The sequence below is a fragment of the Arachis ipaensis genome, chromosome B7, assembly GCF_059453495.1.
Source record: "Arachis ipaensis isolate K30076 ecotype BB chromosome B7, ASM5945349v1, whole genome shotgun sequence".
Taxonomy (NCBI): Eukaryota; Viridiplantae; Streptophyta; class Magnoliopsida; order Fabales; family Fabaceae; genus Arachis; species Arachis ipaensis.
Genome location: NC_142442.1, coordinates 69,264,190 through 69,287,252, shown reverse-complemented (window position 1 = coordinate 69,287,252; position 23,063 = coordinate 69,264,190). Strand labels below are relative to the sequence as shown.

Sequence of the window (23,063 nt, the reverse complement as noted above, 5' to 3'; positions counted from 1 at the left end):
TTTGAAAAAGACTCATGCACCATAAGTGAAAGAAAAACTAAAAGACTTATAGCAATCGCCAAAATGAAAAATAAGAGCTTTCCACTCAAATGGAGTTATATCATAGAAACTGCATTAAAGGCACAAGAAGATAATTCATAGCTGTAGCATCAAAGATTTGCCCATTTTCATTTTCATGGATTAAGGTTGCTACACAAAAAGTAATTAATGAGAGATCTACCAAGCATAACATAGACTAATCAACCCTGCGAAGGATGCTTACATGTCAAGCAACATCATCAACCATTTCTTTCTAGAAGAGCTTAGCAAGCCAAGGAGATGCTTGAATTAGTTCACACTGACATTTGTGGTCCAATGAAGACCCTATCACTCAATAACAATAGGTACTTCATTCTTTTCATTGATGATTATACTAGAATGACGTGGGTATATTTCCTACGTGAAAGATCAGATATTTTTGACATCTTCAAGAAGTTCAAGCAACATGTAGAAAAGCAAAGTGGTCGTAGCATCAAGGTACTTCATAGCGACGGAGGAACTAAATACACTTCCAAAGAACTTAATAAATTATGCGAAGAAGAGGATGTCAAGTGTCAACTCACAGTTGGATATGCTTCTGAACAAAATGGAGTATTTGAGAGGAAAAATAGCACTGTGATCAAAATGGCACGCTCGATCCTTAAGGAGAAAAATTTGCCCAACATCTTCTAGGCAGAAGTTATATACACATCAGTATACCTACTAAGACTAAAGAAGTATATGCTAATCAATCACAAGGGTTCGTTGTAGAAGGGCATGAAAACAAGGTGCTAAGACTAAAGAAAGCACTCTATGGACTTAAGCAAGCTCCGCGAGCATGGTACAGTCGAATTGACAAATATTTCACTGATCATGAATTCAGGAGGCGTAAAAGTGAGCCAAATTCTATATCAAGACACAAAGTAATTCAAACACTCTCATAGTTTCCTTGTACGTGGATGATCTTATTTACATAGGAAACAATGAGACGATGATCAAAGAATTCAAAGAAGAAATGAAGCAAACATTTGAGATGACTGACTTATGATTGATGCACTATTTTTTTTTACATTGAGATAAACCAAATAAAGCCGAAATTTTTATCTCGCAAAAGAAATACACTCAAAATTTACTACAAAGGTTCAAGATGAATAATTGAAAGCAATATCTACTCCTCTAGTCCATAATGAGAAATTACAAAAAGAAGATGGATCTGGAAAGGCAGATGCTTCGCAATATAGAAGTCTTATTGGAAGCCTCCTTTATCTAACTACAACAAGACCTTATATTATGTATGCAACAAGTCTACTCTAAAGATTTATGCAAAAGACAAGTCAAAAGCATTCTATGGGACTGCAAGAAGAATCTTAAGATATCTACAAAGCACAAAGGATTATGGCATTCACTATAAATCTACTGAAGATCCAAAACAACTTGGATATACCGATAATGATTGGACAAGATCAATTGATAATAAAAAATTACTTCTGGATATGCATACTAGGATCAGAAATATTATCTTGGGCATAAAAAAAATAAGAAACTGTGGCTCAATCATGTACTAAAGCTGTGTATGTTACAGCCGCAAATGCTACTAGTTAAGCAATACGGTTAAGAAAAATATTCGAAGAACTATGAGAGAAATAAGAAGAATCAACAACTATATTGTGCGACAACAAGTCAGCAATAACAATGGTAAACAATCCAGTCTATCATAGTATGACCAAGCATATAGCTATCAAGTATCGTTTTATACGAGAAGCTATATTAGAGAAAAAGATAAAGATCAAGTATTGCAACACAGATGAATAACTAGCTAACATCTTTAACGAGGCACTACTAAGATCAAAGGTCGAATTATTTCGAGAAATGCTTGGAGTTACACAAATGTGCATCAAGGAGGAGTATTGACTATGCTACATATTTGTAGAATTCTATAGAATTCTCATGATCTTATTTCATTAAAATAAATATCTACATTTTTTAGGAAGATAATATCTAGAAATATTTATAATATCCAAGAACTAGATCTAGAATAATGAACCAACTTGTGAAGCTTATAAATAGGCCATTATGAAACCCATTGTAACTAATTAACAAACACAAAATTTTCTAGTATTTGTACTCTCTCCTTAATTCATCAATAATATAACTATCAATTTTTTCAAACCATTCATCCAAAGTACTTATTTATCAAAATTATCTTTACTACAATATTTAAATCTATCATACATTAAACCAACATCAAACTATTTCATAAAACTAACAGGAATCTTAAGAATGTTGATTATAATTGAATTTTGATTATACACGTGATATATGATTTTAATTAAATTAAAGTTATATGATTGATATAATATAAATGCCTTGTATGTAGCAAGATTGTTACAAGTCAACAATGTTGCCAATTCGGTGGTGACATATATAACTTTCGGACTATAGTAAAATGTATAATTTTATACTAAATTAGCATACAAATAATGAGACTTTTACATGGAAAGATATTGAGATTATTTGAGGAGAAATCAAGTAAAATGTAAGGTTCTGAAAATTGGATCGGACTGGCCTGTCCAACCAGAAATCAGCAACATTAGCATTTTGGTCTGTGAAAAATAATTGGTGATAAAAAAAATCGATAAAAAACTGTTAAATCACCTGGGATCAAGGTTCTGAAAACCGGACCGGACCGGCCAGTTGAACCGGTTTAACCGGCGCTACAAATGGTCCGGTCCACTATCTAAACCCGCTAGAAGAAAAACCGTTCAAAAACCGTCGAACTGACTAAGAACCGATCGGTTGGACCGGACCGGTAACCGGCCGGTTCGAATAAAACGACGCCAAAAAAAAAGAAACAGATCCGTGAAGTGTGAACCAACCCTCCTTATTCCCCCAATTCATTCGTCACTCACTCACACCCTGGACTGGAGAACTCTGAACTCTAAAGCAAAGGGAACCCTAGCCCTTCTTCACCGCCGCCGGTCCCAGGTCGTCAGCGCCGCCGCCGTCCCCAGGTCCTCAGCGCCGCCGCTTCTTCCTCTTTTCCGTGTCCAGAACCCAGTTGCTCAGCACGTCCTCTTCATCTTCAGTGGCTTCTCGGCATGGAACCCAGGTTAGTGGCTTCTCGTCTTCATCTTCACTGAGGGCTCGGTCTTCTTGGTTTGAAGTTCCGAAATTGTTGTTCTTCGGTCTTCTTCTTCGGTATTCTTCTTCAATTTTTGTTCCATTTTTCTTCAATTCTTCTTCTTCGATCTTGGTTTGAATTTTGGTTCTGAATGTTTTGTAAATTGTAATTTCCTGTTGTTGATGGATCTGTCTTATACTCTTGAATTTGCTGGTTGCTGATGGTTGAAATTTTACAAATTTGAAAATTTGTATCGTATGGTTTTGAACTTCTGATTGCTCTGTTACTCTGTTAAATCATGTGTATTAAAATAAACTTACTCTGTTATATCATTTGTATCAACCAGAACACCTAATACTTACTCTTTTACTCTGTTTTAGTGTTTTCTGATTGCTCGATGGCTCTGATAGTGTTTTACTAGTTCACCAGTTGCTGATGGCTCCTAATTTTTTTGTTCATATTTGCTCATGTCTGTGGTTGTGGCTGTTTTTAATTTCTGTGGCTTAGGCTGTTTTTACTGGTTCATATTTTTTTATTTTTCATTGTGCTATGGCTGTTTATAATTGCTTGATGGCTCTGATAGTGTTTTACTGATTTTGTGCTTCTGCTCATTGATTTTGTGCTACTGCTGTTTTTTCAGTTTCTAAAATTTTTGTTAAAATATTCTTGCTGTTGCAAAAATTAGAAATCAAATCATTATTGAAATTTTTTTATTTTTGTTTATCTTTATTGATTTCAGGTTTAGTGTGGTTACTTTATGCTTGTTTTATAATATTTGTTGCTGGATGCTGATTGTTCTTGATTCTTGGCTCTGTTTAGTCTCTTGTTTTCATGAATTAGCATTTATTCAAGCAAAGCCACATAATTTTGTCCTAAAAAGCATGATATTCATTGCTCTAAAAGTTGTTATTGCTTTGAGATGGAAACTTGATCTGTGTAAACACTTATTAATATGTTTACAACTTATTTCAGATTGCTGCACTAAATTAATTGAGAAATATATTTGGAATTTTGGATTGGACAAATGCAAAGCAGAAGCCATTTCACTTGATGTTAGTTTGGTACTTGATGTTAGTTTAGAAGAAGCCATTTTGAAGTGAAATCAGTTTTACATCTTATTAGTTTGGTGCTTGTTGACTGTACTAGATTAGTAGGAAAATCTTCACCAAAAGCTATAATTATATTTTAGGATGTATATTTATAATTTATTTATTATTTTATTCTAAAACGATTTTTTCGGTTGAATCACGGTTGGACCGGTTAGACCAGTGAACAAGTGAATCAGTGACTAGAGTAGTTCGATGACCAGTTCGGTTCTCAGAACCTTGCCTAGGATGATATTATAGTCGCTGAAAACTCTTTGTCTGGAATAGCTAATGTCAAACGAATACTAGATAAAAATTCTAGAATAGAGGATTTGGATACTCTTAAATACATCTTAGGAATTGAGGTTGCTCATTCTAATAAGGATATATCTTTATCACAACACAAATATTGTTTAAATCTCCTTGATCATTTTGGTCTTTTGGGGGCAAAGCCAGCTTCGGTCCCAATGAATAGTGCTACCCGATTATATCAAGATAAGAGTTCTCTTCTTCCGAATCCATTTGTCTATCGTCGTCTTATTGATTGCCTAATTTATCTCACTATCGGACATTACCTATATCACTCGGCAACTAAGTTTATGACTTCTCCCATCTAAAATCATTACAAAGCTACTTTTCGGGTACTACGATACTTAAAAGGAAGTCTAGAAAAAAGACTCTTCTTTCTCAAAAACTCCACTATTTAACTTAATAATTTAGTGATTCTAACGATTGGGTCGGATGTTTGGATCTATTGTGATAATCAAAGCGCCTTTCATATTGCTGCGAATCCTATCTATCATGAACATACTAAACACTTGAAAGTTGTTTGCCATATCGTGCATCAAAAAAACATAAGTGGGTGTTATGAAACTGCTACCCGTCACCTCTTCCAACCAATTGGCTCTCATTCTAACCAAACCACTATTCAAGATGAAAATTCTTGAGATTTTTTATCCTCTAGCTTGCGGAGTATATTAGAGTACAAGCAAAACTCAACCCAAAATGATAACTAAACAAAATCAAATTAGCCCACTCATACTATAAAAGTCCAATCAATTAAGTGACAGTTCATTCTACTATTTTGTCTTTTTCCTCAAACCTTCTAAAATAAGTTAGTTATGTGACTCAACATTCTGTTAGCATAAAAATTATTGTGAAGACTTGGAATATTGCATCATAATTTTACTTAGCTGTATAAAATATAGAATAGATTTATATGTATATATATTGTAAGCATCATACAGTGAGTGTGAATAACGAACATAGTTAAAACTTTTACATCACATTTTCTATTTTTCTCTATTTTTATTTATGATCAAACTACAGTAAATCAGACATAATCGAAAATGTGGGAGAGGGAAAACAACAAAAATTGAACAACTAAGGAGAATTACGAAAGAAAAAATGCATGAAAATCAAATAACGAGAAGAGAAGAGAAGCTAACCAAAATTTTGTTTGTTTAGTAGTGACTTCTTCGCGTGAATGTACCAAAGAAAACAAGCGCGAAGAACAACGAAGAAGATGCAAATGCAGCAAAGAACACAAAAAAGAAGATATAATCGCGGATGAAAATGGTGACTGAGAGAGGAAGTGCACGGAAAAGTGCATGAGGTGAGTGACTGGGTTGAGGAGTGTGTGGATGCGTATTTCTGCGAGAATGAGCATAGTTGTCAGAACCGAAACGGTGATCAAACCGGTCAGGTTACTGGGTCACTGGATTATTGGTTCAACTGTTGGGTTACTGGTTGAACCGGTTAATTCGGTCTTATGTAAATAAAAAATAAAAAATAGTCAAAAGTTTAAAATTAAAATTTAAAATACATATTTTTACTAATATTTTAAAATATCAAGTTATTTTAAAACAATATGGAACATGAACAATAAATATTTTATTATTTTTACTCTATCATAAATATTTTTATTTTGTTTTTATATTAAAATAACTATTATTTTTAAATTTTAATAATTTATTAATTAGTTTATATCTTTTATACTATTATATACTACAAGTATTTATTAAAAAATAATATTAATAGATATTATATAATTATAAAAAAATAAGTGAGTTTATAATTATTGTTAAATAAAAATATAATTAATTTAAGAATGAGTGAGTTTATAATTAAAATTAAAATAAATTAAATAAAAGTAAACTATTTGATAGAAGATATCTACATGTATTAAAATTTGCATAAATTTTAATAGAAAACATAGTGTGTGTTTGGATTACAGTTTACAAACTGGAGTTTGAATAAAATTGATTTTGCAAACTTGATTTTGATGAAAAGTAAGTTTGTGTTAAAGTGATTTATGTTTGGTAATCTTTGCATCAAAATGAATTATAGTAAAATAAATGTTGTTTGGATTCTACTACTCAAAATCACTTCTAGATAAAAAATTACTAAAATAGACACCAACTTAAATAATTTTTATATATTATCTTATCATTTTAATTTAGATAATTGAATAGATCTTATTAATTAATTCTATAATAAAATTAATATTTATACACTAAAATAAAAATAATATATAAAAATTGGCAAAATATATTTTTAATTAAAACTAACAAAACATAAATTTTAGAGAGTACTAAGAATAATAAAAAAAATTAAATATTTATCTTGGTAGTAATTGAAATAAATCAAAAAAAAATTTATAATATTTTTTATATAGTATATTTTTAGTACTCTTAGTACTCTTTTTTAATATGCTATAATTTATTATTATTATTATTATTATTATTATTATTATTATTATTATTATTTATAATTAATTTTTTGTTTAATTTACTTTACCTAATAGAATCAATAAATTATATTATAAAAAGATAATAAAAATAATACAAAAAATTACGGGTAAAAAATCCAAATAAACCAAGATGAAAAATTTATTACCCAAATCAGCCAAAACAAAAATTATTTCAGCAATCCACCAATGGCCATTTATATATAATTCGAATCAATATGATTCGAACTACAAATACATGTAATTCGAAACAACTTGCTTCGAATTACATTTGAATGAATATGCATGTAATTCGAATCAAGTAGATTCGAATTAGAGAAGGGTAAATCGAATTGACTCGATTCGAATTAGTAGGCTCATGTGACTCTATGGAGTTCGAATCATATTGATTCGAATTATTCAATGTTGGTGACACTAGGTAGTTCGAATTAAGTTGATTCGAATTACTAGTGAGTTGCCTATATAATGCTACGTTAGTTGGATATATCAATTTTTTTTTTCACATTCTTACTTGGATAGTTGGATATATATCTTATAGTTGATACAAAAGATATTGACGGTATAATTTTATTTTTCTAAAAATATTATATATATATATATATATATTGATGATTACACAATTTTAGAAATATTTAAAAAGTATTATTAAAATTAAAATTATATTTTTTATTATTTGACAATAAAATTAAAAATTAAAAATTAGGGATTAAAATTAAAAATTAAAATATTTATGAGCTATCAATTCGAATTCCATACAATACTCTTCTGCCCATTCTTGATAGCTCATGAAAATTTTTTAAATGAATTTATTTAAATTATACCACAAAAAAATATTTTATTCAATGCAAAATAATTTTAAAAAATGACTTAAAAAATGTTAGGAGTTTCAGTCACAGCTGATGATAAATAGGAATACCCAATTCTTTTGTACTTCCTTATGGAAACACTTTTATTTTATATTAATAAAATAATATTTATCTTTGGAAAAAAAAAATAAAAAATGTTAGGAATACTATAAAAATTTGTAATGTTCTAATGACTTAGGTACTCAAATTTTAAATAAAATACTCTACATAGTCAATAATAATTTAGAAATTAAAAAAATATTTTATTCCATACAAAACAATTAAAAATATATTTTATTTATTTTTCCACACATATTTCCTAGTCATTATATTGCTATTGGAATCCTCATATATTTCTAATTTCTCAACCTAACCTTCACAAATTCTAACACAATCTTCATATAATTTTACTTGAGATATGTGTCTCATTTTGTGTGATTTGTATAAGTGAGTCAATATATATAAATGGGTAATAGATGTATCAGTACAAGTTTTATTATTGACTAATGATAACTCTATTTATATTAATATAGAGAGTAAATCAAATAAATATTTAAATTATTGGTCTCTAAAATTTGAAAAAAAAAATATTATTCTTCGTTATAAATATGTTTATTATATTTTTTTTAATTTTTAAAAGCTGTTTTACCAAATACAATTATAGTACTTGTGCTTATTAAAAACTATTTTTAATGTGATTTTACCAAACGCAAGTGCTGTAGCTTTTAAAAAGTCGTCTTTTAAAATATAGCTTTCATAAGCTACTCTTAAAAAGTAAAAGCTTTACCAAACAAAGCCTTGTTCAAATGATACGGTGAGCAATTCGAATTTTATACAATACTCTTCTGCCCATTCTTGATAGCTCATGAATATTTTTTAATAAATTTATTTAAATTATACCACAAAAAAATATTTTATTCTATGCAAAATAATTTTAAAAATATTTTTTTAAAATTATTTTGCATAGAATAAAATATTTTTTTGTGGTATAATTTAAATAAATTTATTAAAAAATATTTATGAGCTATCAAGAATGGGTAGAAGAGTATTGTATGGAATTCGAATTGATAGTTCATAAATATTTTAATTTTTAATTTTAATCCCTAATTTTTAATTTTATTGTCAAATAATAAAAAATATAATTTTAATTTTAATAATACTTTTTAAATATTTCTAAAATTGTGTAATCATCAATATATATATATATATAAAATATTTTTAGAAAAATAAAATTAGACAGTAAATATCTTTTGTATCAACTAGAAGATATATATCCAACTATCCAAGTAAGAATGTGAAAAAAAAAATTGATATATCCAACTAACGTAGCATTATATAGGCAACTCACTAGTAATTCGAATCAACTTAATTCGAACTACCTAGTGTCACCAACATTGAATAATTCGAATCAATATGATTCGAACTCCATAGAGTCACATAAGCCTACTAATTCGAATCGAGTCAATTCGATTTACCCTTCTCTAATTCGAATCTAGTTGATTCGAATTACATGCATATTCATTCAAACGTAATTCGAAGCAAGTTGTTTCGAATTACATGTATTTGTAGTTCGAATCATATTGATTCGAATTATATATAAATGGCCATTGGTGGATTACTGAAATAATTTTTGTTTTGGCTGGGGTAATAAATTTTTTAGCTTGGTTTATTTGGGTTTTTTACCCAAAAATTACAATTATAAAAGTGTATAATATCAAATAAATAATTAATAAAAAATAAAAATAAAAATAATAAAAAAAGAAAGTTCATGTAAACAAAAATAATAAGAATTCTATAAATAATATAATAACATGTATAAAGGATAAAGTTGGTAAAAGGTAAATAAAGATAGAGTATTGATGGCTAGAAGCCCGTTTGTAAAACGCAGAAGCTTAAAATTGTAGCTTCTTGAAAACCATGGTTTTCAAAGCAAAATCACTTCTGCGTTCATGAATCAACAATTTGCCAAACCAAAAATTGAAGCTTTCAAGAAGGCTAAACGTGCTTCTTTTCTTGTAACGCGTTTGCCAAACACACCCATAGTGGTTTGGTGGTTATGAAGCTTTTTGGTTTCCTTGAGGACAGGGGTTCGAACCCTAGCTCAAGCATTTTGGAAATATTTTCTTGTAAGCGGTTCGGTCAGACCACCTCACCAGTTCACATTGAATTTGACCGGTTCAATTTCTTGTGCGGTTCAAATACTAGACCGGACCGATATAGGATCCGGTTCACCAATTTTTTGGTCGAACTGATCGGTCCGGTCCGGTTTTTACAACTATGAGAATGAGCTTTATTTTTTAATTTTGGGAGATTGCAGAGTATAGATATGTTTTTATATTGGCAGATTTTAGTGTAGCGCTAAGTACCATGCCTCTTTTTGGTTTCTATCTATTTTTCAAGTTTAATCTTTGATTTCAAATGCTAATGAAGGGTATAAATGTAATTTTCAAATAAAAATAGCAAAACACAGCATAAAATAGAATAGGGTTCAATAAAGGTGAACATAGCACCCTATTACATGACATGTTATTTAGATAATTCACCTAGAATAAACATCCCAACTATCAGACAAACTGACTAAGATACTCATCCACCGTTGTGTATTTGACATCGGGATAGAGCTGTGATGCCTCCACTCCAAAAGATTCCTCAATTTCAAAGTTAGTTTGATCCCCCTTCACATACACAGCATGGGTAATAGAAAGGACCACGTTCAAGGGTGGGGCAGACTCTGAAAGGAAAAGAAAATGAAGAAGATTATTATGTCACTAGTGCATATAACTTAGCACATATACATCCTGAAATGAAAGCTAAGAGTACTTTAACTCACTAACCTTGAATTTGCTTGAGGACTTGTTCTTCCGGTACATAGACCTTCTCAAGAGTCTTACCAATCTTGTTCTCCCAGAGAGACACTAATTCATTGAATGACAAGGTATTAGCTGGGGGTCTAATATAGAGAATTTTGTTCAAGGTTCTTGGATCATCCACCGCTTTGATGGTGTAAGCTGCGATGTCCTCTTCCTTGTTCCAAACAGCTACAAACATTAATATATAATGTGTCAATAATGTGTGAGATACTGTACATATATATACATGTGTTTCAAGAATTCAAGTGCACACTCACATTTGGCGTTTCCATCCCCAAGGATAACAACTTTGTCTCTTGGGGGAGAGGTAGCTCCAGGCTGTGACAGATTGGGTAGAAAGTAACCAGCAAAGAAGTTGGAAGACACATAGGTGTACGGAATTCCTTCAGCCTCAACGGTTCGACGAATTTTGGACTTGGTAGCAAATGCACTCTTTGCGGGATCAACTGCGGTAGTTCGGTCCACATCATTCCCGAATTCCGAGGGAAGAAATCTCTGAACCATAAGATAACAACCATCAACAGCAAGTTCCAAAATTAAAAACGGAATTTTCTTCCGAAAACATCTTAAAAAGGTGATACCTTGACATTTCCTGCCTCCTTGATGGCAGAAATGATCTTGTCTTGATCAGCTAACTGGGCATATCCGACGGTAGAGATGACGACGTCCACCTGCTTGATGGCCTTCACCAAACTTTCGTGATCATACAGATCACCCTGCGTGTGCCGTACAGTATAAGGTCGCAGCATTAAAGAAGAGGAATAAGAAGAAAAGGGGTTTCACTTTTACGTACCGAAATAAGATTGACCCCCAGGGTCTTGAATTTGTCGATAATTTGGGCCTTTTCTGGGTTGGAAAGAGTGGATTCCCTGACAAGAAGGAAGGTTGGGTGGCCGGTCTTGGCGCTGGCTTCTACCACGAATTTCCCAATGTAGCCGGTGCCTCCGATCACCAGAATCTTGCTACTCGCTGCTGCCATCTCAGAGTGTACTCACTACTCACTACTCACTACTCACTACTCACTACTCACTACTCACTATCGTTGCCTCTGCTATTTGCATATACTTTCAATGTCTGCCTCCTTTTATAACTTCCAATTTCCAACCTCTCTTCTCCCGTGGACGGTGGACCCACGGTTACGCACGACCCTTAATCTGCCATATTAATAATACTTATTTGAGAATGAAATGCATTTATACACATAGTGGGTCTAGATACATGATTTATAACCTCAAATTAAAGTTTCATTTTATGGCTCACAAATTATAATTCATAGTACGACTTATCTAGTTGATGGTATTATTCCACTCTTTGTTTCTCTCATTCTCTTTCTCTGCCACCTATTTGGTAAGTGGTGTTTCTCCTTTTAGCAGTGGTGTAACGTGACTTTGCTTCTGCTTGCAATATCTTTTTCCGGATTTGTGTTTCGTAAATTATCTAAATGTACATATGTTATATATTTAACATATGGTGGAAATTCCTTGACGTCATGTGTAAGTCATACATACGCACTTATATTATTGAATATTTAACAAAATTATATTTGGTTCATTTTTTGGTTGCGATATTATATTGATAATTAAATTTAGTGAATTATCAAATATATTATGATTTTACAAAATTATTTAATACTCGTATTATATATTCACATTTCAACAAAAATATTAACTCTTGTTATTACTATCTCTAAATACATGTATTTCTAAAGTATAATTACTTAATAATGGTATCACCTTCTATTTAACAAATAAATAACATATTAAAAAGACACCAAAAAAAAAAATATTAAAATTTACACTAAAGTCATCACTTAATATAAATATTTAATTATTATTTTAAAATAACAAAATGTATTTAGATAAATAAAAATCGATACATAAATATTTTAAAATATATAGTATTTGACTTAGAGGTAGATGATGACCTCTATCATTCTATGTCAACCAAAATATGGTGTACTGTTGGCTAAACTAAATATTTACATGCTACTGATATCAATGTCGAACGAGAAACCTTGGCTGAGGGTCATTTTAAAATTAAAACAAAATAAAAATAAAAAACATCCAATAATTAATCCTGCCATGGAAGGCCAAAGATTTTTAGTGTAGAGTAAGTGAGTAACATGGTTATCGGATGCCAACCCCCTCATTTAGTAGTAGTTGATAAGAAGGTAGTACCTCAGCTGTGGTATTCCATTTCACGCATTGCGTAGTGGCATTGCATACCTGACTCACATACCTACTTCTCCAAAGTAGTTGGTCAATGTCACACATACTATTGAATTGAAACTTGAAGGGGAAAGGGTCATTTTTTGTGGTGAATGTGGGGTAAGTTTGTGTTTTAAAATATTTTAAAATAACTTTAATATTGTCTCACTATAATTTTAGCAAAAATTACTAGTGGAAAACATATTTTCTCAACAAATTTTTTTTCCTATAACTTGGTAAAGAAGATTTGTGTCCTATATCTTAAGTTAGTAATTTTTGTGTTTTGTGGCTAGCATTTAACTATCAAAAGAAAAGTGAGTGATCTTCTACTATTGAATGTAATTTCACACTATTAAAAAGACTATTGATGGCCAATTGATAATTACAAAATACAAAAGTTGTTGGTCCGTAGCATTCTTCTAAACTCTATGACCTTTTAAGTCATGTGTCGTTTTCTCATTTCTTTGGAACTAAATGCATGTACGTGTCGTCCCGTTGTTCTTTAGGAATAAAAAATAAAGGGAAAGTGTTACGTTGTGTTGCTATTCTCTTTACTTATGTTCTCACATTTAAATCCACCCAATAATATATAATCGTTCTCTTTTTGAAATTCTAATTTCTCAAAGTTTTCTCCGTTCTCTCCCTCCCAAACGCTATGTGATGCATTCGTATTTTTGTTGAGCTAGTTAGTTTAATTAGTTTTAGTTTAATTTTATTTATTTTATTTTAAATAAGTGTAATAATCTGTGTTATGCAGGTGATAAGATTGAAATTATAATTTTAAGTTATTTTATTAAAATTAATTTGAATTATAATAATTTGACTAATAAAAAAGTAACATGTTATGTATTGTTTGTGTTTTTTTAATCTAATATTAAGTATATCAACTCTAGAATAGTTATTCATCAGTTTTAATAATTTACATTTTTCAATAAATCAGACATGTATATTTAATATGACCATAAATAACCTTGATAAAATTGTGAAAGAATAAGAAAAGAAAAGATGAAGAAATTTTATTGATTGTTGATTGATTGAATTGTATTGAAGTGTGTTGTAAACTATGAGGGTAAAACTAAATATATATAGAGCATTGTCCTATGAAAGATAAAAGTAAATAAAGATAAGATAAGAACAATTAAAGATAAGATAAAGATAAGATAATAAAGATTAAAATTAAAATTGAATTTTTGTATTCTGTTGGGCTGAATTTGTGGGCTATGATACTTCTTTATTGTTGTCATGAGCTAAAGTAGAAGAGTAGTTTAATACGCCCCCACAAGCTGGTGGATGGAAGATGTCAATAATCCACAACTTGGATAAGTTCCGATAAAATTGTTGAGAAAAGCGCGTCTGACGTGGTGACGCGGAGGAAGATGCGTGCGGCAGAGCTTGAGCTGCCTACTGCAAAAATATAAAAGGAGATGCTGTGCTTGAGCAGCGATCTTCAAAAACTGCGTGCGGCGGAGCTTGAGCTGCCGGCGGCAAAAACATAAAAGGAGATACTGTGCTTGAGCAGCGATCTTTAAACAATTGCGTGCGGCGGAGCTTGAGCTGCCGACGACAAAAATACATAAAAGGAGATGCTGTACTTGAGGGAGAGAGAGCAAGCAGCGATCTTCATAAAAAAAAAGAATGAAAAAATAAAAAATAAAAAAATAAAAAAATAAAAAATAAAAAAATAAGCGTGTAAAACGCAACAAGATTGATCTTTAGAGGGCGCGTATGGCGCAATAAGAGTGGTCTTCAAATGGCGCGTAGAGCGCAATAAGAGTGCAGATGGAACTGCTAGAACAGATGCACATTGAACTGCTAGAACAGATGCAGATTGAATTGCTGAAACAGAATACTGACGAAACTCCCGGAAGAAGTTGCAGATGAAATGCTAGAAGAAGGCGCAGACGGAATTACTGGTAAAGAACCGGGATAATCAAAACTGTGGTAGAAATTTCACTTGGATGCATGTAACTAAATCTATGATTATTTATTGTGGGAGGAAGTTGAAAAAGAAGCATGGTGATTTCTCACCGAAAAGATGATAACTTATATATCCTCCTCAAGGAGGATACCATGGCTCTGATACCATGATAAAATTGTGAAAGAATAAGAAAAGAAAAGATGAAGAAATTTTATTGATTGTTGATTGATTGAATTGTATTGAAGTGTGTTGTAAACTATGAGGGTAAAACTAAATATATATAGAGTATTGTCCTATGAAAGATAAAAGTAAATAAAGATAAGATAAGAACAATTAAAGATAAGATGAAGATAAGATAATAAAGACTAAAATTAAAATTGAATTTTTGTATTCTGTTGGGCTGAATTTGTGGGTCATGATACTTCTTTATTGTTGTCATGAGCTAAAGTAGAAGAGTAGTTTAATAAACCTAGTAATACTTTCCACTAACAAATTTTTATATGTTGTTTTACCGTGAAGTAAGAACATATCAAAATCAGTTTAAAATGAACAACAAATTATTAGAGAATTTTAATGCACAAAGTTCTCTAATAAATAATAAATAATTTAAAATTATTAATATTTATTTAATACATCATATGCTAATACTAAGAGTATTTTTTAAAAAGATATATTTGTAAAAATAGATATAATATAATTACAAATATAACATAAACAAATATGTTAAATAAAAAGTTAAACCAATATGCTTACCAATGCCTTTATTAAATTTTGCAAATTGGAGAATAAGTATGTATTCGGTTGTTTGGTGATCATATAGATAATTGAATAATTGAGTTGTAAATTAATCTCACAGTGTGCACCTTATTTTTTTCATTTCTAAATAAAAGTAAGAATTAAGTGAAATAAGTAATAATATATAATGAAAAAGATAAAATATTTTGCATATGTATAGATAATTGTTACAAAACAAAATCTTATTGTGAAATATTAAAATTTTTCATACTCCAAATCATGAATATCAACCACAATGTAATGGTCACTTTTTCCTATTTTTGATCATGATATAAGCTCTTCTTTTTCGGTCAGTCCAATAACATCTAATTGAAAAAAAATGAATTAAAAGTATTAAATTAAGGACAAATAAATAAATAACATAATAAATTACTCATAAATTAAATTTTTTTTACCAATTTATTCTACATTAAACGATAAAACTAACAATATATTAATAAAATGATATACCTTTAAAAAAGTCGCAATACAATTTTAAACATTTGTATAATTTAAAACCACTAATATTTATTTAATACACCATATGCTAATACTAAGAGTATTTTCTAAAAAGATATATTGATAAAAATAAATATAATATGATTACAAATATAACATAAACAAATATGTTAAATAAAAGGTAAACTAATATGTTTATCAATGCCTTTGTTAAATTTTACAAATTGGAGAATAAGTATGTATTCGATTGTTTGGTGATCACGTAGATAACTGAATAATTGGATTATAAATTGATCTCAAAGTATGCACCTTATTTTTCCTTATTTCTAAATAAAAGCAAGAATTAAGAGAAATAAGTAGTAATATATAATAAAAAGATAAAATATTTTGCATATGTATAGATAATTGTTACAAAATAAAATCTTATTATGAAATATTAAAATTTCACATACTCTAAATCATGAAGATCAACCACAATGTAATGGTCACTTCTTCCTATTTTTGATCATAATATAAGCTCTTTTTTTTTAGTCAAGAGTCCAATAACATCTAATTGAAAAAAAAATTAAAAGCATCAAATTAAGGACAAATAAATGAATAACATAATAAATTACTTATAAATTAAAGAAATTTTACCAATTTATTTTATATTAAATGATAAAACTAATAATATATTAATAAAAGAATATACCTTTAAAAAAGTCGCAATACAATTTTAAACATTTGCATAAATAAACTATTAAAATTTATGTTATCGATAAAATGATGCTATTATATGATTTCTTTGCAAAAATTAAAATAAAAAAATAGTTTTGTGTAGATTAATATAAATTAACTACGTACCAAATAAGTTGGATTGTTCATTTGTTTGTTTTAATATATCAGCATGAGTAAGAAAATTGAAATGATTGTAAAAAATTTATGATCATCGACCGTATTTATTATACGTGACTCCTTATTAAAAATTATTCTACGTACGTGTGTAGTTGGAATATAAATTTCGCTTGATTCCTCAATCACAAAATCTGAGAAGACATAGACCTTCCCCTTAATCAGTTCATTCTCAAACATCTTTGCCAAATAATTTTTGATTAAAGAATGAATTTTATCATAGTGTAAAACAAATTAAATATAAAAACTATTAGCACTTATAAAGCTATTAAATGGCACTATCTTTGATTGCAATGGTTTACTTATCAAATAAATTTAAAATATGAAAAAAAAATATTTATAAATTGGACCTAATATCACTTGAAAGAATCATGAAAAATAATCAACTAACTTTAACATCCATTAGAACCATTTTTATGTAAGCCGTCTTGTTCTTGTCAAATTTGGATGAGACTTTCCATAACCTTATAATTCTTACCTTTATTTTTCAAACTTTTTTCACATAATCTACCATAGGTAATACTATTGATAGAATCGTAGCTAGCAGCCATTAGGTATGAAAAATAAAAAATAGAAAAAGAACAATGTTTGAATTATGAATTCTCTAAATGATAAATAATTGTAAAAAATTACTATTAATATATATATTAATTATACACGGTAATAATTAGCCAATATTTTTAATAGAGATATTTGCTACAATTAGATGAAAATTATGCTATTATATTTTATTAACAGAGCATGTACAAGACGGGATTTGAACCCCCGACACTTGCTTAAACGGACGAGCGAGCTGACCACTCGACCAACCCAAGTTGGTTATGAGATATATAAATATATATAATATTATTGCTATATAGGAAACAGATATAAATTGCTACGTTCTTTTTTATTATATTATACAACTTAAAATTATAGTATCATGTTATTATTAATTGTAGATACTTGCTACAATTATATCAAATTTAATTATGACTCTGAATAAATAAAATATACCACAATCAATATTTTTTTTACATTCAATATTTGCTGTAAATATAAAAAATAAAATAATTAATGAATAAAAATAGGGTAAAAAATAAAATATATTAATTAAAATTCAATTTGTTAAAATATTGATCTTGTATCCATGCAATATAATTTCACAAAAATGTTATGAATCACAACCTTTTTATACCACAAAAGAAATACTATATGTAATTTTTAGTAAATAAAAATAATTATAAAAATTAATTATTAATATCGATATTAATCACAATTTATTATCGATACTTTAATCCTTTTTAAAATATGTTTTACTTTTTTAAAATACAATGCATGTACTATATATACTTTTTCTATTATTATTATTATTATTATTATTATTATTATTATTATTATTATTATTATTATTATATCAAATTAAATGAGTCATCATTAATGTGTGTACCAACTATCTACTAATAAAATTATTACACATGAATGAGAATTATAACTATATCAATTAATACAATTAGAATAAATAAAAATATTGATGATTGATAATTAGTTTAATAATGTATTGATATCTTACTTTCATTAGTTAATAATGTATTAAATATTGATTTTATATAATTATAATAAAGATATTTTTCTAAATTAGTATAATTATACATTATTCATTAAATGTTAATTGTAATATAATTATAATAAAGATATTTTTATAAAATAAATTTAGAAGAGAGAATAATACTTTTATTTTGGAGGAAAAATAAATTCATGAGGAATTGACACCTCACTTTCATTAGTTGAAAAAAAACTCAGTATTAGTATATTAAGTAGATTTTTTTTACGTATTAATTTTATATTTAATATTAAAACATGACAATTTACTATGTTATTTTACTATTACTGTATGTAGTATTATATTATAAAATATAAAAATTGAAGTGATTATTATATAGCTTAGATGGATTGGACTAAATATAAAAATATAAAATAGAATATTATTATTAAATTTTAGTAATTTTAATTAGTCAATAATTTAAAATAAGATAGAAGTGACTATTCATAATTGAATAGTTTTGATTGATTAGACTAAAAAATCGAAAAATGCTCTAAATAAAAAGCCAAATTAATTTTAATATTAAATTAATTAATACAATTTTAATTTTATATAATAGTTAGATAATAGATTAGTAAAAGCAAATGGAAGGATGACTTTAATTAGTATTCGATAAAATATCTATTTAGAATAATTAAAAAAAGTAAAAATATGATATTATTAAAAAAATATATTTTTTTATATTTAAAAAATTATATTTAAATAAAATATTTGTAAAATATAAAATTTAGAATAACATAGTTTTATAAACATCAATCGTTAATCAATTACGAACTAAAATAAAATTGTAATACAATTTATTTACGAAAAAATAATCAACAATTAATATTAGTAAATATAAAAATCATCTAAACACTTTGATTAAAAGTATGAGTAGTTAATTATTAATAATATTTTGTTCATAATAAAAAGTAAAAATATAATTATTTAGATTTAGATTTTAGAAGAATTAACGTTATAAGTAACAAATGATCTATTTTATCATGCATATTATAAATTAATAAATCAAACTAACTGATATAATGAATTATAATTAATTAATTGGTATAAATTATAATAAATTATATGATATTTAAAAAAATAAAATGAATAAGAAGAAAACAAAATGAAAGAGAAGAGATAGAAGGCTACAATAAAATAAATCTAGTGTGAGAGTTTTTTTTTTTTATAAATTTCATATCACACCCGTTTCAATAATAATAAATAAAAATACGTCAACTTGATATCTAAGAGAAAATGATGAAATAAAATCATAACACAATTCTAAAGTAAAAGCTTAAATTAGACTATAATATCATTATATAACACAAATTGAAAATAATTTTACACTACAATATACCACACAAACAGGTAAATGACTTAAGTTTAAATACGAATCTTTTTTATTTATGCATATATGATAACACTATGGTTTATAAATGCCTCATGGATAACATAGCATATATTGCTCTGAATGATGAGTACGGGAGTTGGAGAGTGTGTAGTGGTTTGTGTCCACGATAGTTGCCTTATTGCGACGATGCCTCATAGGAAGAAAAAGAATTGTTGTAAAAGCTACCAAATGAAAGAGTAATTGGTAAACAAATGATATTTTTTTCTAGTATATATGGTCTTTTATAGTGGTAAAATAAAAATAGAAGGAATAAAATTTTGTATTTTTATATTAGGAATAGAATTTGATATTTATCCTAATAAAATTAAATAACTAATTAGTTATAACTCATGTATTTAAATAAATAAAATAAAAATATTTTTAAAAATTAATCAAATCAATTAGTTGATAAAAATAATTAGTATAATTGATTTTATTTGATTTATTGAATTCAAAAAAATAAATTAGTTGATAAAAATAATTAGTATAATTGATTTTATTTGATTTATTGAATTCAAAAAAATAAATTAAGAAATAATTGATTGAATTAATTAGTTGAAATAATTGATTGAATTAATAATAATACACGGTTAATTACGGTTTTTCAAGTTATTATTATTATTATTATTATTATTATTATTATTATTATTATTATTATTATTGGATAACGAATAAGAATTAGAATTATATCAATATTTTTAAAATTAATATAATTAAAATGACTAAAAATATTTAAAATCAATGTGCGCTATTAATATCATAAGATTTGATCATTTTATAATTAGAATTATATATTTTTATCATGATTACCATGACCGGTGTCATCATCATCATCATCATCATCATCATCATCATCATCATCATCATTAAAATGATTAAAAGTATTTTCAATTGATATATAATTGATAAGTAGTTTAATAATGCATTAAATATTGATTTGATATAATTATAATGAAGATATGTATCTAAATTAGTATAATTATGTATTATTCATTAAATATTAATTATAATATAATTATAATAAAGATATTTTTTATAAAATAATTTAGAATAAAAAAAAATTCATTCATTTTGGAGGGAAAACGAAGTCACGAGGAATTGACACCTCACCTTCATTAGTTGGGAAAAAATCCAGTTTTAGTATATTAAGTAGATAAAGAAGCATTTGAATGAAGTTCTCATCGTACATTAATATATTAAGGATTAGGTGATTTTGTGTTCAATTCTATGCAAATGATACAAAAAAAGTGTTAAATATTTGAATGATGAAAATTTGAGATGCAGAGCCTTGATGAAGTTGTTTTTGTGATCATGGTAGGGAAGAAAGAGCTATATGCTCATTTGGAGAACGCTACATTCTCCTGCAGCTCACCTCTTGGCACTATGCTCTGTTTCAAAGAGCGTTACGTTCTTCAGTGACGCGTACGCGTACGCGTGGAGCAGCAATTTTCGAAGAGCCACGCGTACGCGTAGAAGACGCGTACACGTGGGGAGGATCAGCGCTCTTCAGCAACGAGTGCTACGCTCTCTTTCAAAGAGGGTCTGCGATAACTCTCAAAGTGGGATTCAAAGTTTGGCTATCGACGCGTACGCGTCAATGACGCGTACGCGTGGGTGTGGCATTGGTGGAGGATCACGCAAACGCATGGAAGAAGCGGCAGTGTGGAATTGACATTTTGACATCCATGCGTACGCGTGAAAAGACGCGTACGCGTGGGAGAGCGTTCTTGACATGAGCACTGCGTTCTCATGGAGAGTGCTATCAAAAGGACGCGTAGGCATACATCATGCGTACGCGTGATAACGGCTGCAGAGAGAAACGACGCGCACGCGTAGGTGACGCGTACGCGTCGCAAGTGCCAGAATGATGAACGACATGCACGCATGGGAGACGCATACGCGTCGATGCTTGAGCGCTCCGTTTTTCTGAAAGTGCTACGTTCTCCTGGAGCGGGGTGTATTTTTCCAATTACAAGCTAAAAAGCCCAATTGAAGCAGTTTCCAAGTACACCTGAAGTAGCCACTGAAATAGTATAAATATGGGGCATCTTGAATCTTGGAGGACTTCTTCTGGATCCACTTTTTCAGTTTCTCTTTCTTTTAGATCTACTTTTGTACTTTACATTTTTAAAATTTTACTTTTCAGCTAAGAACTCTGTATTACTTTTCCAGTTTTCATTTTCTGTTGAAGGTCGTTAATTTCTTTTCCTTTTCAATGCCGAGTCTCATTTTCAATTTGAATATTCTGTTTGAACTTAGAGCTATAAATCACTAAACCCCATCTTCACTAGGGGGAGGAGCTCTGTTGGTTTCAATGAATTGATAGTTCTTCTTTTCCTCTCAATTCAAGTGAATTCATCTAAGAGGAAACTCTTGTTCTTCACAGATTCAATTACTATCGAGAGAAGGGATTGAATCTATTTGAATTATGTGATGAACTTGAGAAAGAAGTCACAGAAGTCAGTTTAGAGTTCATCCTCTCATGATTCTCTTGATTGATACATTCTGGGTTGGTATGTGAGATGTAACCACCCTGAATTGAGATCCTGAGAGTTGTGTGGTATTCATGATTAGCTATTGATCTTCACCTCTTCTCATGAGCAATTAGATCAAGAGATTGGCAATTGTTTGTGATAAGAGAAATTGAATCACCAAGAGATTGGGATCCAATTACTTACAATCTGCCATAGATCTGTTTCACATGATTAAGAAGGAATTAATCCCCATTAATTCAAGAGAAATCAATATCTCTGATCCCTAGTGATCTCACTCATCATCAATCTTTACTTTGTTTCTTTAGAACTTCTTTTTAATCTCCCTACACTCAAGGCCCTTTACATTTGATGCAATTTAAATTCTGTTGTCATTTACATTCAACTCTTTTACTTTCTTGCTCTTTACGTTTCAGTTATTTTAGTTTCTTGCTATTTAAGTTTCTGTCAATTCATTTTCAGCATTTTAAATTCCTTGCAATTTATGTTCTGTTAATCAAAGTTCACTCAATTCATCAATTGTTCGCTTAACTAGACATATCACTTCACTAAAGTTGCTTAATCCATCAATCCTCGTGGGATCGACCTCACTCCAAGTGAGTTTTATTACTTGATGCGACTCGGTATACTTGCCGGTAGTTCATACGTGTGAAATTTAATTTTCACGTATCAAGTTTTTG

At 28.8% G+C, this 23,063-nt stretch overlaps 1 protein-coding gene across 1 annotated transcript; it reads right to left on the bottom strand.

Annotated features, from left to right (window-relative positions):
* Positions 1-10,286: 10,286 nt before the first annotated feature.
* On the bottom strand, positions 10,287-11,955 carry LOC107609549 (phenylcoumaran benzylic ether reductase POP1). The gene is made up of 5 exons (XM_016311550.3): positions 11,482-11,955; positions 11,270-11,404; positions 10,946-11,183; positions 10,653-10,856; positions 10,287-10,549 (listed from the first exon to the last, which is right to left on the bottom strand). Exons 1-5 carry the CDS (start codon positions 11,665-11,667, stop codon positions 10,383-10,385), a joined length of 930 nt encoding a protein of 309 aa, XP_016167036.1. The 5' UTR covers positions 11,668-11,955; the 3' UTR covers positions 10,287-10,382.
* Between the last annotated feature and the right edge of the window lie 11,108 nt (positions 11,956-23,063).